The sequence below is a fragment of the Coregonus clupeaformis genome, chromosome 23 (genome assembly GCF_020615455.1).
Source record: "Coregonus clupeaformis isolate EN_2021a chromosome 23, ASM2061545v1, whole genome shotgun sequence".
In the NCBI taxonomy this organism is placed as follows: Eukaryota; Metazoa; Chordata; class Actinopteri; order Salmoniformes; family Salmonidae; genus Coregonus; species Coregonus clupeaformis.
This window is the reverse complement of record NC_059214.1, coordinates 8,636,111-8,653,589: the sequence shown is the minus strand read 5'-3', so window position 1 is coordinate 8,653,589 and position 17,479 is coordinate 8,636,111. Positions and strand designations below refer to the sequence as shown.

Sequence of the window (17,479 nt, the reverse complement as noted above, 5' to 3'; positions counted from 1 at the left end):
GCGATAGAACCACTTTCCTTGGCCTTAAAATTATCATCATGATTCATTGGAATCCACGAGCTGGTGAAGAACACAATGTGTCACTGTATGCAGATGATTTACTATTATATATAACTAACCCTGTGAACTATGTCGATAACATAACGCATATTTTAAACACATTTAGATGATTCTCAGGTTACAAATTGAACATTCAGAAAAGTGAATGTTTTCTGATCAACACCGCTGCCAAACATAGGACAGCCGTCTTCTCTCTCTCCAAATACTTGGAGTGATCAGAGTTGGAGGGAGGCTGCGCCAAGCAGAAGTCTTGGATACCGATGCTATCCATCCAATTATCCTTGACTCCAGACACCCTCTCACCAGCCTCCTCATCAAGAGTTATGATGAGAGGCTTCTCCACCCAGGGCCAGAGAGAGTCTATGGGGAGATGAGGCGGAAGTACTGGATACTTGGAGGACGAGGAGCCATTCACAAGCACCAATACGCCTGCATGGAATGTCAGAGATGGTGGGCCAGAGCAACTGTGCTCAAAATGGCAGATTTGCCCCCTGCTCGCGTGCACCTCCTCAAACCCTGCTTCTGGTCAACAGGAGCAGATTGCTTTGGGCCCTTTACGGTCAATCTAGGTCGTCGAGTGGAGAAGCGCTTGGGCATTATTTTCAAGTGTTTGACAACTAGATGCGTCCACCTGGACCTACTGGAGAGTTTGGACACTGAATTCTTCCTCATGGCCCTACGGCAGTTTATCTCCCGACGGGGGAATCCATACGAGATCCTGGCTGACAGGGGCACAAACCTCAAGGCAGGATAAGCCAGGTTGGAGGAAGCCTTCCAAGCAATGGAACCAACCCTCCAGGATCAACTGATGGACCAACAAATCTACTTCAAATTCAATCCTCCAAGAGCTCAGTTTGGAGGCACGAGAGCTCAAATCTGTCACACCGAATCTGCTCTTGATGGGGCGCCGAGACGCCTCACTTCCTCAAGCCATGTATGCTGATACCAACCTCGTTGGCAGACGCCGGTGGCGGCACAGCCAGATCTTGGCTGACCATTTCTGGGCCCGATTCATTCTGGGATTACCTACCAACCCTACAGCACAGAGGGAAATGGCGGAGAGAAACGGCCAGCCTGGACACTGGCCAAGTAGTAATGATAATGGACCCTCAACTGCCTCGAGCCTCCTGGCCGGTGGGCCATATCACCAAGACCATGCCTGGGACCGACGGTCGTGTTAGATCAGTGGAGATCAAGGTAAAGAACCGGACATATATCCGGCCAGTTGCCTGACTAATTCCTCTCCCTGAGTTGACAGAGGACGTGGAGCGATGAGCCTTGTGAGGAGTATGGAATTTTACAAATTTCCGGGGTGGCTGTAGAAAAGGCCTATGGAGTTGGTGGAATCACCCTTTAATTCATGGCCAATTGCGCAGCTGGGCCAGAGTGCTTTAATTCGGTCAGGTGAAAATGTCTGACAGATCTCAACTCATTAAAAGGAGGAAATCACCACCGCCCGACCTAGCTGCTTTCTCTTCCCCAACTCCGTCTAATCCAGACATTTTGTGCATCCACGAATCAACGTAAATCCACCGAATCTGTTATCTTTCATCTGAATTATCTGTTGCGATCAGGAGAGCGGGAGAGCGGGCCATCAGTTATTGTTTCTAGTTATTACTGCGGAGTGTGGCTTGGTGCACACGCTTCAAACCCATTGTGTTATGTCAATGGACAATGATCACGGCCTTACAGATCATCACATGCCAATTATGCCATTGATATATGGTTAAAATGTCACAAAATAACATGTAAATATGAAGACAATCCTGGAAGAATGAAATAGGAAACTTTATTATTATTTTCTAAATTGATAAATCCTGACATCAAACGTATTGAGATTATAGATTGAATAATTGATAACTGATCGATTTATTTGCATTATCATTCTCATGATTATGATGAATGGTTATGATCCTAAAGGACTCAATCATGCTTCATATTGAATTCCTACTGAAATGAATTGCTGAATTACCTCATTATGTTAATAATGAGAATGATTGTTATGATTTGACTTTTGTGATTATGAATTTGATTGGATACATGTTATTCTGTTTCCTTTGTTATGCAGCACAGACAAACTACCCAGTAAATATACCACTTTGTGGTTAAAGGAATTCCTGCCTCAGTCTCCTGACCCGTGACCACCTGTTCACCTTCACTATTGTCAGTCATCCTACCTGTCCAGCTACCCACACAGATTCCAATAATCTTTCAGTTTCTATTGGACAAATTCTGGTAGGTCCTTACCAGTTTCGTCCTGTTTGCTTCCATTTGGTTCTTAGTGAATACACCCCAAGTCTACCTGATCCAATTACAAACGCTAATTTTCATTTAGCGTTTCAAGATGTTTTGTCACAGTATGCCTACTGAACTGTGGTGGTTGCAGGTTCATGTACTCACATCCTGCCACTGGTCCTCATTCTCCTTGACCTGCTCTCTGATCTTCTGTAGCTCCTCGTAGCGCACCTGCTTCAGGTCCACCGCAAGGTCTGTCATTGATTTGCTCCTACACACCGCCAGAGAAGAGGAAGAGGGTTTAAAGACAGGTTTGGGATCAGTGTCAACTTAGTTACAGGCATTGGACCATCAGCAAGGAGCATAAACCTACTGTGCACAAGACTGATGTTACTGTCACAAAGTAGGCTACAGATGTATGTGTCAACATACACTCCAAATCCACTACAATCACAGATGCTGACACACATGCCAATCATTAATGCTCTCAAAATGTGGAACAAAAAGTGCTTGTTAAACTAAATCTCAATTAAATAAACTGAAACATACTTTTACACATACAGTGAGGGAAAAAAGTATTTGATCCCCTGCTGATTTTGTACGTTTGCCCACTGACAAAGAAATGATCAGTCTATAATTTTAAAGGTAGGTTTATTTGAACAGTGAGAGACAGAATAACAACAACAAAATCTAGAAAAACGCATGTCAAAAATGTTATAAATTGATTTGCATTTTAATGAGGGAAATAAGTATTTGACCCCCTCTCAATCAGAAAGATTTCTGGCTCCCAGGTGTCTTTTACATTTTAGTCATTTAGCAGACGCTCTTATCCAGAGCGACTTACAGTTAGTGAATACATATATATATTTTTTTATACTTGCCCCCCCGTGGGAATCGAACCCACAACCCTGGTGTTGCAAACGCCATGCTCTATCAACTGAGCTACATCCCTGCCGGCCATTCCCTCCCCTACCCTGGACGACGCTGGGCCAATTGTGCGCCGCCCCATGGGTCCCCCGGTCGCGGCCGGCTGCGACAGAGCCTGGATTCGAACCAGGATCTCTAGTAGCACAGTTTGCACTGCGATGCAGTGCCTTAGACCACTGCGCCACTCAGGAGGAGCTGAGACCACTGCGCCACAGGTAACGAGCTGAGATTAGGAGCACACTCTTAAAGGGAGTGCTCCTAATCTCATCTTGTTACCTGTATAAAAGACACCTGTCCACAGAAGCAATCAATCAATCAGATTCCAAACTCTCCACCATGGCCAAGATCAAAGAGCTCTCCAAGGATGTCAGGGACAAGATTGTAGACCTACACAAGGCTGGAATGGGCTACAAGACCATCGCCAAGCAGCTTGGTGAGAAGGTGACAACAGTTGGTGCGATTATTCGCAAATGGCAGAAACATAAAATAACTGTCAATCTCCCTCGGCCTGGGGCTCCATGCAAGATCTCAACTAGTGGAGTTGCAATGATCATGAGAACGGTGAGGAATCAGCCCAGAACTACACGGGAGGATCTTGTCAATGATCTCAAGGCAGCTGGGACCATAGTCACAAAGAAAACAATTGGTAACACACTACGCCGTGAAGGACTGAAATCCTGCAGCGCCCGCAAGGTCCCCCTGCTCAAGAAAGCACATATACAGGCCCGTCTGAAGTTTGCCAATGAACATCTGAATGATTCAGAGGAGAACTGGGTGAAAGTGTTGTGGTCAGATGAGACCAAAATCGAGCTCTTTGGCATCAACTCAACTCGACGTGTTTGGAGGAGGAGGAATGCTGCCTATGACCCCAAGAACACCATCCCCACCGTCAAACATGGAGGTGGAAACATTATGCTTTGGGGGTGTTTTTCTGCTAAGGGGACAGGACAACTTCACCGCATCAAAGGGACGATGGACGGGGCCATGTACCGTCAAATCTTGGGTGAGAACCTCCTTCCCTCAGCCAGGGCATTGAAAATGGGTCGTGGATGGGTATTCCAGCATGACAATGACCCAAAACACATGGCCAAGGCAACAAAGGAGTGGCTCAAGAAGAGCACATTAAGTTCCTGGAGTGGCCTAGCCAGTCTCCAGACCTTAATCCCATAGAAAATCTGTGGAGGGAGCTGAAGGTTCGAGTTGCCAAACGTCAGGCTCGAAACCTTAATGACTTGGAGAAGATCTGCAAAGAGGAGTGGGACAAAATCCCTCCTGAGATGTATGCAAACCTGGTGGCCAACTACAAGAAACGTCTGACCTCTGTGATTGCCAGCAAGGGTTTTGCCACCAAGTACTAAGTCATGTTTTACAGAGGGGTCAAATACTTATTTCTCTCATTAAAATGCAAATCAATTTATAAAATGTTTGACATGCGTTTTTCTGGATTTTGTTGTTGTTATTCTGTCTCTCACTGTTCAAATAAACCTACCATTAAAATGATAGACTGATCATGTCTTTGTCAGGGGATCAAATACTTTTTCCCTCACTGTATGTTTCTCATAAGAACACAGAAAACAAAAACATTTCAAGGTTCAACATTCATTGAAGATGAAACAGTATTTTTCATCTACACAACACCATTAAGACTAAAAGATAGTACAAACAAAACATGTTCCCCATTTTTCACATTTCTTAGTCAGGTATTAGTAAGCAAACAAAATAAGCAACAGTTGAGTCACACAAAACACAAGCTTAATGTGGTTTTAGCCTAATGGGTTAGACAAACCATGCTGTAAATCTCAACCATCCCATTCATGCAAAATATGCTTGTTCACTCGAAGCTTTCAAAGTTGTCTATGGCCAAAAACATTCACTCCATTTCACTGACCTGTAAACTTCTGAATCATACTGCTATCAATGTCTCTTCATCTTGTCTGTCTGTTACACAAAACCAACCATCACGCTAGCCTACAACCTGTGCTTGAACAATTTTCTAACTCTCAGCTGTACAGAACATACAGTATGTTTGGTTGGATGACCCAGCATATCGGTATTGTGTGTAAAATCCCCTCACACCACTTTGTTGCTTTGTCAATAGTTTTGTGGAGCGCGTCGTGTCCCACCCCCCTTGGTTTGGCCCTGCACCATTCAATTCCCAGCAATGTGTCAGTGTCAGCGTATAGCAGTCAGCCAGAGAGTGAGGGAGCTAGTAAACGAGAGAAGCAACACGAAGGCAAAAGGAGGAAGGAGGCAGCGGGGTGCTCTGTGATTGCATGGCGGGGGTGGCTGTGGAGAGAACACGACCATGCCACATTCCTGGGAACAGACATAATCAACTCACCCATCGCTAGCAACATCATGCTTTTGGAGCAGTCTAGGAGAGCCAGAGAAGAGAACCACACAGACAAAAAAGTCACATTTGGGACAGAATTTATTTTCCTATTCTGGGAATAAGTAGAGGTGAAGTGATCCCTAACCACTATCTGGAGTTTTTCTCTCCCTCTAATGGTTAAGGTTAGGATTGGGAATCTAATCCTAGACAGACCTGTGGTAAGGGATGGCTACCTCCAGCCTCTGTCTTCAAGATTCATACAGGAGGGGAAAAAGATCAAGTGCATGGATGGACACACATAATGGTTCATTGCAATGCATAGTCAAGTGCCCCTCCACTTCAGCTTCGTTCTCCTGGGGTTTCACTTTCCTTTTTATTGAAGGTGGGTGTGTATCACAGTTCGAGTACCACCTTCCTTTGATCTCTTCGAGACCAGAGCTAGGGTGATGTCACTGGAAACTCTACAGGACTTTTCCATGTGTGAGGGAAATACATCCAGATGCCTCAGACTCATGTTTGAATGGCCTGTTTTGTGAGTGTGTCACACAGAGAAATAGAACGTGTGTGCATGTGATTGTGAGTGTGTGAGAGGGAAGGTGTGTGTGTGTGCGTCATATGTACACTCACCTCCATATGTATTTGGACAGTGAAGCTACATTTTTTTTATTTTGTCACCCCATTTGAAGAAATCACAAGTATTTGGACAAATGTACTTATAGTGTATTAAAGCAGTCAACAGTTTCGTGTTTTGGATTATGTTATGCCTAACAGGAATTGAATGGTGAATAATGTCTTGTGCCATTTTGGAGTCAATTTTATTGTAAGTAAGAATAGAAGATGTTTCTGAACACTTCTACATTTATGTGGATGCTACCATGATTATGGATAATCATGAATGAATTGTGAATAATGATGAGTGAGAAGGTTAGCATGTTTTGTTGAACATTATCTCATTCATCATTATTCATGATTCATTCATGATTCATTCATGATTTTTCTTAATCATGGCATTATCAGGATTAATTTTGTTCTGAAACATCTTATCTACTCACTTAGAAAGAATGTTACTCCAGTCATCATTCACCATGCAGTTACTATTGCGCCAGGCAAGCTCAAAGGACCACAGCTAAAGTCTTTGAAATGATTTCAAATAGTATTTTGAATCCAGGTCTGGTTTGGTGCAGTGTCTAGGTGTAAGTATGGGGTTCATCTCGGAAACCCAAAACTAAAATCTTGCGTAATTGCATCAGATGCTTGATTAGGTTCAGGAGGGAGATTATATACTGTATTTTATGAGAAAAGATACTAACAAGACTAGCAAAGTCTCCATCCCCCTAAACGGAAACTCTCAGCCAAAGCATGGGCCAAATGTTCCTCTTTAGTTGTCGCATCTCCGTCTGTTTGACAGACGCTATGTTACGTGTGTCTGTCCATGAGAGTGAGTTTGTGGTCAATAGCCTGAGTTATATATAGATCTTACTCATGTTCAATTCCTTATCATACCACTGTGCTCATACTGCTCCCTGCTCCCCAAGTCAGTATGAAGTTCCCTGATGTTGAGGAGACACTGTGTTGTTCCAAGGCAAATAGAGGTGCTAGGGTGATGTCATACTACGCCATTCGTGAACCACCTCTGATTGATTCCATGACAACAGCTTTCAGTCTGTTTTGTCTTTTTTTATTAAGCATGGGACAAAGTATTTTTAAATTCACAGGCAAAGGCAATCCATGAGCAGAAAACACCCCCCCCCCCAATTCTGATGGACGCATACATTTTTGGTCACTGCATTGACGACAGTACTCATGTGGTGGTGTCTAGAATTAGCACTTTTAAAAAGGTTGGCAGCAGTTATGCAAGTTGTACAGAAAGGTCATTCACTTAGGGTGTTGCGTTTTAGATCTTCAGAATCGTATAGCTTGTATGGTTTCAGAAAATACCACAACCTGGGTAAAAAAGGTCATTTGTTTAAATTAAAGAAGAAAACAACACACAACCCAGAGATTTGAGGCTCTGTCTCAAATGGCACCCTATTCCCTATATAGTGCACTACTTTTGACTAGAGCCTCACACGGTAGACATATGTGGGTCTGGGTCAGTCATAGTAGTACAGTGTCCCTGGAGCAAATTAGAGTTAAGTACTTTGCTCAGGGGCACGTCGACAGATTTTTCACCTTGTCGGCGCGGGTATTCGAACCAGCAACTCTTCAGTTACTGGCCCAACGCTCTAACCGCTAAGCTACCTGCTGCCCATAGCAGTGCACTATATAGGGTTTGGGGTGCCAAATGAGATTTGTTGTTTTCGGCAGCCATTTTAGTTCCTAACGGTTCAGAAAGGCTAACCTCTCGATCATCATCCTCTTCTTGTACCTAAGCCGACTCGCCTCCCTAATCGCCACCATTTTCTGCAGGTCGCCCTCGCTACAGGAAGTGGGCAGCGACGGACCCATCTGATTGGCTGACGTACCTAGATACGAACCCTGACCTTGGATACGCACTGCCCCCACCCCCACCCCGAGCACCACCCCAAACTTCCTCAGCAGCATGTCATCCGTTTTGGGGTGCCCGTCACAATCTCCTCTTTCCTCATGGTTCTCCCCGCCCTCAGCTTCAACCTCCTGGTTCAAAGGTGAGGGGGCGCAGAGCAGCCGTGCCTGGAGCTTGGCAGGCAGCGCCCACGGCTCAGGGATGTTCATCGGGTTGTAGCTGTCGGCAGCACCCAACAGTGGTCTCTGTCGCCGACCATCCTGGGGCGGGTTGACCTTCCGAAAGACAAAGTCGTCCCGCTCGATGTCGGGGATGACGGTCTTGTTGCCCTTGCCCGGCCTATGCGGCTGGGTGGCAATGCTGAGCTGGGGGTTCGAGGCGTAGAGCTGGCCGGACATGCGGTTTACACACACCTGGGTTTTCAGCACAGCCAGCTCCGAGTTGGAGTGGAAGGCCTGGGTGCGTCGGGCGAACATGTCGTCATTCTCCAGGTCAGGGAAGATGCTCGCCAGGGACTCATCCGATGGGTCTGGAGGCTCCAGGGGGTTGTCACGCCCCAGAAGGGGACGCTTCTCACATCTGACCAGCCGGGGGCCTGAGGTGGGGTCGATCTTGGAGAATACCACCGGGGAACGCTCAAAGTATGGGATGTTGGTGGGTTGCTTTTTGGGGGGCTGGTAGAGGGCAGTGTATTGTGGCTGAGTGTTGTAGGGACTGGAGGAGGGGAGGGGGGGGGGGGGGCGCGGGAGAGAGAAGAGAAAGAGAGAGGGTAGAGGGTTGATGAGTTGCATGCAAGTAGAATAGGAGGAAAACAGAAAGAGCTAGGAAAAGGAGGTTTAAAAAAAGGAAAGCTGTTTGATTCAAAACAGGGCTGCATCAAACTGGGGATCTTGTATTCTGAAGCATCTTATTCAAATCGTAAATGCTTGGCAAAGAGTACAGTATCTTAACATATGTACTGATGCAAATTGGACTAAACAGCAAGACAGCAAAGCGATTATACCTCAGTATAACTGGTATAACTGTCAAAACTGTCAAAACTGCTCTTCAAGGCATGTTAGGGCAAAGTTATTAGCTTAGCTTTGTGGCACAGTATCGCTGTTAGTACGTGAGGGAGGGCAGCCAATCAGAACTCCTGCCCTTTTAAGGCAATGCTCTAGACCAGTGCTCCTGTGATGTCACAATCAATCGAGCAGCTGTATCGACCTTTGATCTGCAGCCGGGTGGCTGGTGTGGGTGGAGCCTTCAGATACATGGGGGTGAGAGGAGGGGGAGGGGCCTGAAGGGGCTGAGGAGAGCCAGCGACTGACATCGCAGTCAGAGTCGTCAGAGGATGAGCTGCCAGACTTCTTTCGGCTATGGCCCCAGAGAGAGGAGTGGGTGCAGAAAAGAGAGAGACAGAAAGAGAAAGAGAGAGGTGGGGAGAGAGAGAAAGAGAGAGGGGGGGGAGAGAGAGAAGGGGGGAGGGAAAGTGAGGGAAAAAGAGAGTGGGGAAAGGGAGAGTAAGGCAAAGTGAGAAGAAAAGAGAGAAACAGAAGTCAGACAGGTGGAATCAACACAGTGAAGTAGTGTAAAAGTAGAGTAGAATAGTGCCCCACAGCAGTGCAGACCCAACTAATCAATCAAATGAAAGCTTTATGAATGATGTTAGAATCACATGGATTAAACAGACTATAGGGAATCACTGGAAAATGTTGTGATAGAAAGAGATAGAAACTGGAAACTGTGATAGAAAGATAATGAAAATTGTTGGTTATAGAGTGATAAAGTACTGTTATAGCAATAAGCATGGGCTGTGCCATTAGAAATATTGAATGGAAGAAAGAGTAAGGAAATGATGGTTTGTAAATGTTGACATTGTATGTACTAATGTTTTATATAGTATTTGAAATGTACAGTATGAACATGTGAATGGAATGTAAGTGCTTTAAATTATGACATTAAATCTGTGTTATGGGTATGATGATGCTGTAAGTGTGTGTGTGTGTGTGGTGTGTGCGGTCTTTAACATTGGCCCTCTCTGCATCGTCCGTCCCCCCCTCCCTGTCAGTATGTCCACAGACCTGAAGCCCTGGATCTTTTTGTACCAGGGTCTCCTCTGGGACCCCAGTTTGATCTTCTGCATGTGGGCGTCCTCCTCGGGCGTCCAGAACTTGGGTAGGAACCTGTCATATGACACGTCGACAGGTGGCTTGGGCGACACGCCCACTTTGCGGGCGTACAGGTCATCCTGAACGGGGTCAGCGTACCCAACATCATCTTCCTCGTCTTCAGAATCGTCGTACATCTGTCGGAGGAGGCTATCAGTGGGGAGAGGATGGCGGTGGTCCACCCTCACTGAGCCCATCTGAGGCTGGGGGGAGCGCATCGGCGTCATTGGCCCACTGCTGCTACTCAAGAGAGAAAGAGACCAGCCAATCATATGAGTGGAAAGGGTTTATCAGGAAGTGCACACAAGCAATCACAGGCAGAGCAAGGAGCCTATAGTGTTGGAACAACCTTGGGTAAACGGCACACAATCTCCAATGAGAGCACACAAGGATAGGGTTAGAAGACAATGCAGAACCAAAACGAAAAACACATGATGAACCAAAAAATATTTTTGGGGATGTTTCAAATCAATTAAATCAAATCAATTAAATTAAATCAATTAAATCAAGTAAATGAAATCGAGTCAATGAAATTGGATATTTCGGATGGCAAGTCACTCACTCAGTCACTGCAAATCCAACTGCAAAAGGAACGAGCAAATACAACTAAAGAAAACAATCAAACAGAACAATCAAACACACACACAAAAAAAACGTATCAAATCAATCAGTTAGAAGCGGCCGGCAAGTTAAGACCAAGGTAACCTGCTACACTCATGGTTCTAGAAACCATGCAAACTGAAGCGCTCTCTCGTTCTCTCATTCTTTCTTTCTCCCACACTCGTTCATCCGGCAGGCGTAACAGAAGAAGCGCTCTCTCTTTCTCTCTCTCTCTGGTCAGATGGTCATCAGGCTTTCTGACCTGAGGCAGGTCACCGTCTGCCGCGGTGGGTCGTTCGTGTTCGTGGTCATTGTCACCATTGGCCAGGTCCCTCCTTTCGCCACTGAAACCCCTCCTCCCCCTCCTCCTAATCCCACGGCATTCCCGGCCTCCACAGGGCTGATTGGTAGTGCGTAATTGGTAGGCGGGGCGGGGGAGGGACTGTGGAAGCGCCGGCTGGCCAGGTCATCCAGAACGAGGTCGGGGTCCGGCCGCTCGGGGTCGGACTCGTCGTCACTGCCACTCTCGTACTCGTACGCCCACTGCAGGTGGGCGGCGGGCAGGGAATTCTGGGATATGCATCTGTTGTTGGAGGATTCGGACCTGGTCTCACTGAGGTCAGTGTTCCGTGGTTAGTCGCAACAGGAGGATATGATGGTACAGTGCACACACACAACCATAACCATGGGACAATCATACACAACCATGGGAGAAACAACCAGTAGACAGACAGACAGACAGTGGAGATGATAGGAGAGGAGTGTGTAAGGACAGGGCAGGGATCAGGGTATGGCATACAGTAGATTTAAACCACATAGAGTCAGAACCATTTCTTATACAGTATTCACAGTGCAAAGTGGAAGTTTTATTCCGTGTGAAAGAAAACAAGCTGGCTTATAAAGCTAGCTTACTGTAGCTTAATGTAGTTTCATAACGATCAAAGAAACTGGGTGGCAAGGTTTGGCTCGATACCATTTCGATTTAATAGAAGGATACCAATTCACCTGAATTTGACTGAATTAAAATGGAATTGAGCCCCACCCTTCTGGATGATTTAACCATTGACAGACCAGTGAACAGGCCGTAATGAACATTTTACACTTCTATTGGCCCTTCGTATATCTGAAAGGATTTGCTAGAGCAGCACCTGTGGATAAAGACTTGAGGCAGCTGATTTCTGGTGTATAAGCTATAGGTGTGTGTATGACTCTGCTACCTGGTGAAGGTGCCATCCTCCTCTGTGTACATGGGGCTGGCCCAGCTTCGGCGGCTGTCCTCGTGGCGCTCGGCCCGCTTCTTGCGGAGCGGCGCTGGCACGTAGGCCGCCGGCTTGTCCTTGGTGGGCAGGAACTGGTTGAACTGTGTGGTCGTTTTGGGTGCGATGACCAGCGAGCGGCGGTAGTGCAGCGAATCCTTGTTACTGTCCGCCGCCATCCTGAAGACTGAGTCCGTGTCACTCCCACAACCTAGGGGGGTGAGGAGAAATAGAGAAGGAAGAGGGGAGAAATTGAAGAGGAAGGGGGAGGGAAGAGTAAGAGGAGAGAAAAAGTAGAAAGAGGGAGAAGTCCAGTGAGGGTTGTGGAGGGGGAGATAAGAGGTAAAAGAGAGAATAGCAAAGTGGAGATTGGAAAGGGAGGTAAGGGGAAGGGAAGGTGGGAGGAGGGACCTGCTCTCCTAGGCCTTAAACACCACCAACCCCTATCTAAGACCAAACCAAAACCTATTCGACTTAATTAAAATAACTATTGTATAATAGAAGTAGAAAATAGCTTTTTGTGTAATATATTGTTCTCCTTACAGTGAGTTTGATGAGTTGTGAAGAGAAAATACATATCATTAAATGTATCAACCACTAGAGAGCGATACGTATTTATTTTTACAAGTAGTTTGCTCTCTTAAACTGATGCTACATGTTTTTTTATCCCAAAACATTATTTGTTTTCCATTGAGACTAAGACATTGTATTATGAAAATATTCCTATTTTTGTGTCGGCTGCGAGACTTTGAACTGATAAACTAGTTCACACACTGTCAAATGTCAACAAAGATCCGATATTGGTAAAATCAACATGCTCAGTGTGAATTTCACAGATATTCTCAGATAGTCCTAAGGAAACAATACCATCTACCCTTCAAATACCATCACGTTAACACAATCACTACTGCTCAAGATCTCAGACTAAGATATAGAGGTATACTATTATTAGCCAAAAACAAAGCATAACAAAATATACCCAAAACACACTCAAGTCCTGTCCGAGTGGAGTGTGTGATAATTGAGATTGGTGTGTGTGTGTGTGTGTGTGTGTAAAAGCGTAACAAAGTTTGACCAAAACACGCAACTTGGGTCCTGTCCGATTGAGATTGACGTGTGTGTGTCTCTGTGTGTCTGTGTGTAGTTGAGATTGACAAGTGTGTGTGTGTCCATACCCTCACTGTTGCCTTTGAGTGTTGTTCGAGGATTTGCTATGTGGTCTAGAACCCAGGCTATCCAAAGAGTCCCCTCTTCTGTGTCCTCCTCCTCCTCCTCCTCCTCTCAGTATAGGGAATAGATCGTCTTTGTCACTGTACCAGCTGTCTCCAAAACCACTGTCTCTTTCTCTAAAGCTGCTGCTGCTGCTGCTAAGGCTGCTGGCTCTCTGGCCGGACGATTCCTTGAGTGCCTGCAATACATACAAACACACAAACATTTGAAAGACAGAATGTTGTGTCTCTTAGTCATTTAGCTTTTTAGGGTTATCCTCACTGGGTACATGACAACTCACACACGTACACATGCACACACACACACCTCCCCGACACACATACTTCTGATGACCACAACTCCAACGCATAAATGTTTTCCGCTCTGACTCATACAAGCACAACCCAGTTAGCCATGCGTTGTGTGATGATGGCGACCATGATAACTGTTGACTGTCTAAAGACTGGCTTAGCGTAAGCACTCAAACTGGACAGTTTTATTTCCATCTACACATTCAAAGACTTAATCATGGACACTTTTACTGACACTTTTGGCTGCTTCGTGTGATGTATTCCCAGCTAGCAATGAGGAATCGGCCCAGAAACGGCCCTCTTCCGGGTGGCCGGATCTGATTGAATCGGCCCGGAATCGGGTGTCAGGCTCGGCCCGGAATCAAAATGAATGACTGCACAGAATCGGCCCAAGTACATCGGCCCGTTTCCGTCTACCGGAATTCAGACGACTTTGCCGGCATCTTACCAGAATCCCCCCCGAAGCGGGCCGATGCAAATTTAAATATTACTATTATACATTTTATACCCATCCACAAAGTTAAATTTTTTATTTTTTACCCCCTTTTCGTCATATCCAGTTGGTAGTTACAGTCTTGTCCCATCGCTGCAACTCCCGTACGGAGTTACTACTTAAACAGATTTTTTTTTTAAATGTTTATTTTATTTTTTTGATCACAGAAACAATGAGAAAATATGGAAAAATGAAATGTTAATGTTAATTATATAAAGCAGCACGTGTAATCATCTGCCAGAGAGTAGCCACAATCGGCCCGAGAACCTAGGAATACATTTGGGCCAGATAACTCACACCGGAATCGGCCCGAGCTCAATCCCAGCATCCTAGCCATAAGTAATACTGCCGGGCCACATGAATTGGCCCAGATCCACTGTGCTAGCTAGGTTTTTGTCTCTACCTTTTTGCCCTTTGTACTGTTGTCTGTGCCTAACAATATTTGTACCATGTTTGTGCCGCCACCATGTTGTTCTGCTGCCATGTTGTGTTGCTACCATGTTGTGTTGTTGTCATGTTGTGTTGCTACCATGTTGTGTGGTCATGTTGTGTTGCTGCCATGTTGTATTGTTGTCTTAAGTATCTCTTTATGTAGTGTTGTGGTGTCTTTCTTGTCGTGATGTGTGTTTTGTTCTACTTTTTTATGTATTATCCCAACCCCTGTCCCCACAGGAGGCCTTTTGTCTCTTGGTAGGCCGTCATTGTAAATAAGAATTTGTTCTAAATGGACTTGCCTAGTTAAATAAATGTTAAATAAAATAGAACAAAAATGGCCTGAAGCCTCTCTAACCAGCCTGCTTCCCAACAAGCAACAACTTGTCAGCTGCTCCCTATGAAACAATAACTGCCTTGGCTCCCAAATGGCACCCTTTTCCCTATATAATGTAATTCTTTTTGAACAAATTCCTATGGGCTCTGGTCAAAAGTGATGAAATATGTAAGGAATAGGGTGCCATATGGGACACAGACAATGTCAGATTTGTAATTGACTTTGAATCCAGGGCTAAACAATGCTATTCTATGCTATTCCCTACGGAGCTCGGCTTAACTTTTCTTCACTGATCTCGGACTGGAACAGATAAATGCATGGAACATGTCGTAACCAACCATCACTTCTGCCTGTTTTTAATCGTATATAATCCAATGGTATAGAGTGTAATCGGAAGGGTTGAATGTGCTTGGTAAATCTAACTGTAAACAAACCAAACTGTAAAATTCAGCAATGTCACGACACACACAAACACATGTACATGCATGTGCAAAGACAGACATACACACACCGACACACACACTTTTATGCATGTATCAAGTGACCTATGGGCTCCTGAAGTAAACAAGATTAAAATAGCTGCGTCAGGAGATTGGATCAGTTATGACTTAACGTTGCTATGTTTTTAGTGCCGACTGTCAAGTATTTTGAGCCTGAAGCCCCTTGGCCAATGGGCTGGCTTCCTCAAAACATAGCTAAAATACCAGGAAGGATGTAGAGATGTGATGGTCTGTGAATGTAAAAGAGGATTTCATTCATACGATTTGATTCCTAGCTATGCTGATTACTCAAAGCATTACTTGGTAGCACACATAACATAAAAACTGTAGTTTGAATAACAATGTGCAGGTACATCAGGGTTGAGGTCCATTCCAATTCAATTCAGTCTCATGAACTGAAATTCCAATTAAAGTATTGAAAAATCCTAATTGAAACTAAAAGGCACCTTTCCATTCTCGAATTGAAATGGAATGTCCATCAATTGATGGACCCCAAACTTAACTAGCCCACTGTAGTACAGTGAGGCGGCTTAACTTTGAATAGCGCTAATACCGTAGCCTGGTCATTGTCGTGCAAACTCCTATGGTTAAACACATTGGCAAGACAGTACAAACAGATCTGGGACCAGGCTATTATTACTGCACCCATAGAAATATAATTACTAAAAGGGACAAACATGAAAATAGAATGGGTTATATTGAGTATAATAGAGTGAATAATTATAGAACAATAAAGTGTTAACCCAGCCTAGCACAGCATACAGTAAGGTTATATATTTACCTTGGATACTGCTGCTATGCCCAGTAGTCGTTCGAAGGCCTTGAGGTTTAGGTTAGGTCTATTATAGAAAGGTTTGCTTTGTGCCTTCCTACCCAGCCAGTATATGGTGATCAGCACCTGGGAGAAAGAGGACATGAGCTATTACAAAAATCATAATTTTAATGTATGCACAAGTACTTTACAGGAGCAATGCCAATGTCTCTAAACGCAGAGACTGGGTGGGCGCAGATGCTTTTTGCCAGAGTTTTTTCTACTTCTACTAGATCAGCTATTAAACAGAATAAACAAGCAGACCTGGGTTCAAATAGTACTTGTTTTCTTTCAAATACTTTGATTGTTTGAGGAGTGCCAGATGGGCAGGGTTTGCACTTGTGGGACTATACAATTGGTTATATGCCAGGCACCCTCAACAAGTGTGGCTAAAGTATTTGAAAGAAAACAAATCCTGTTTGAACTCATGTAAACAGTGGAAAACAGTAGGACATAGTTATATATTGATGAGAACACACTTACAGTACATTCTAGCAGCACACTAGATAGCCTACATATAGTATGGACTGTTAGGATGGATCATGATTAGATTTCTGTATTGTTATTGTATAGTAATGCCCATACAGAGGTTATACTGGCCGCTGTGGCCCCTGTGGCCACTAGTGTCCAGCTCTTTGCTTTCCTGCCTCATCCAGAACCGTCTGATACATCGCTATTTGTTTGTGTGCACTGACCTGACCTATACCTCTTGTAAACATGCAGGGCTTTGAATCATGTTTTAGAAACGTAATGTAACTCTCAACAATGCAATTCCATGAGCACTACAGATATCACAGAAATCAGGTGCAATTTGCATGTAAGAAATGTTGAGGGATGCATTTACTCCAGTTTTACAGTACGTTTTTGTCGGTGACCCACTCTTTGATGCTAGTTCCACTTTATGTTCAGATTTCTGCATATTACATGGTAATTATATTTTGTATTGGCAGCACAGGGTAATGCTAACTACAATGCATATTACAGGCCTTCTCTGCAAAAACATTGCTCAAGAGTCTTTAGACTAAAGCGGATACCTCGTCAGTTGCACAACTGAATGCATTTAACAAAAAATGTGTCTTCCACATTTAACCTAAGCTGCGACATCATCAGCGCCCGGGGAGCAGTTAATTACATTGCTCAAGGGCAAAACGGCAGATTTTACCACCTTGCTGGCTCAGGGATTCAAACCAGCAACCTTTCGGTTATTGCTCCAACACTCTTAACCGCTAGGCTACCTGCTACCCCCTAGCCTAAGCTACCTGCTGCACCAGAGAGTGATCTGGGTATGGTATTATGTAAATCACTTCTAATGCACATTGTCTGGCTTCTATTGACGCGGTC

General features: G+C 44.8%; 1 protein-coding gene across 9 annotated transcripts in view; it reads right to left on the bottom strand.

The window, feature by feature from the left end:
* LOC121536602 (LIM domain only protein 7) overlaps positions 1–13,345 on the bottom strand; it is a 45,433-nt gene extending 32,088 nt beyond the window's left edge. For 6 of the 9 annotated variants that reach the window (XM_041843998.2, XM_045206521.1, XM_045206522.1 and 3 more), the window contains exons 1-7: positions 13,221–13,345; positions 12,007–12,256; positions 11,052–11,402; positions 10,103–10,429; positions 9,246–9,395; positions 5,564–5,596; positions 2,461–2,566 (exon numbers count right to left, since the gene is read on the bottom strand). In XM_041843998.2, the coding sequence (XP_041699932.2) occupies positions 2,461–2,566; positions 5,564–5,596; positions 9,246–9,395; positions 10,103–10,429; positions 11,052–11,402; positions 12,007–12,224 (1,185 nt within the window). In that variant the 5' untranslated portion in view covers positions 12,225–12,256; positions 13,221–13,345. The remainder of the gene's footprint in view (positions 1–2,460; positions 2,567–5,563; positions 5,597–9,245; positions 9,396–10,102; positions 10,430–11,051; positions 11,403–12,006; positions 12,257–13,220) is intronic. The other 3 variants (XM_041843999.2, XM_041844000.2, XM_041844001.2) reach the window with 3 other exon arrangements.
* Between the last annotated feature and the right edge of the window lie 4,134 nt (positions 13,346–17,479).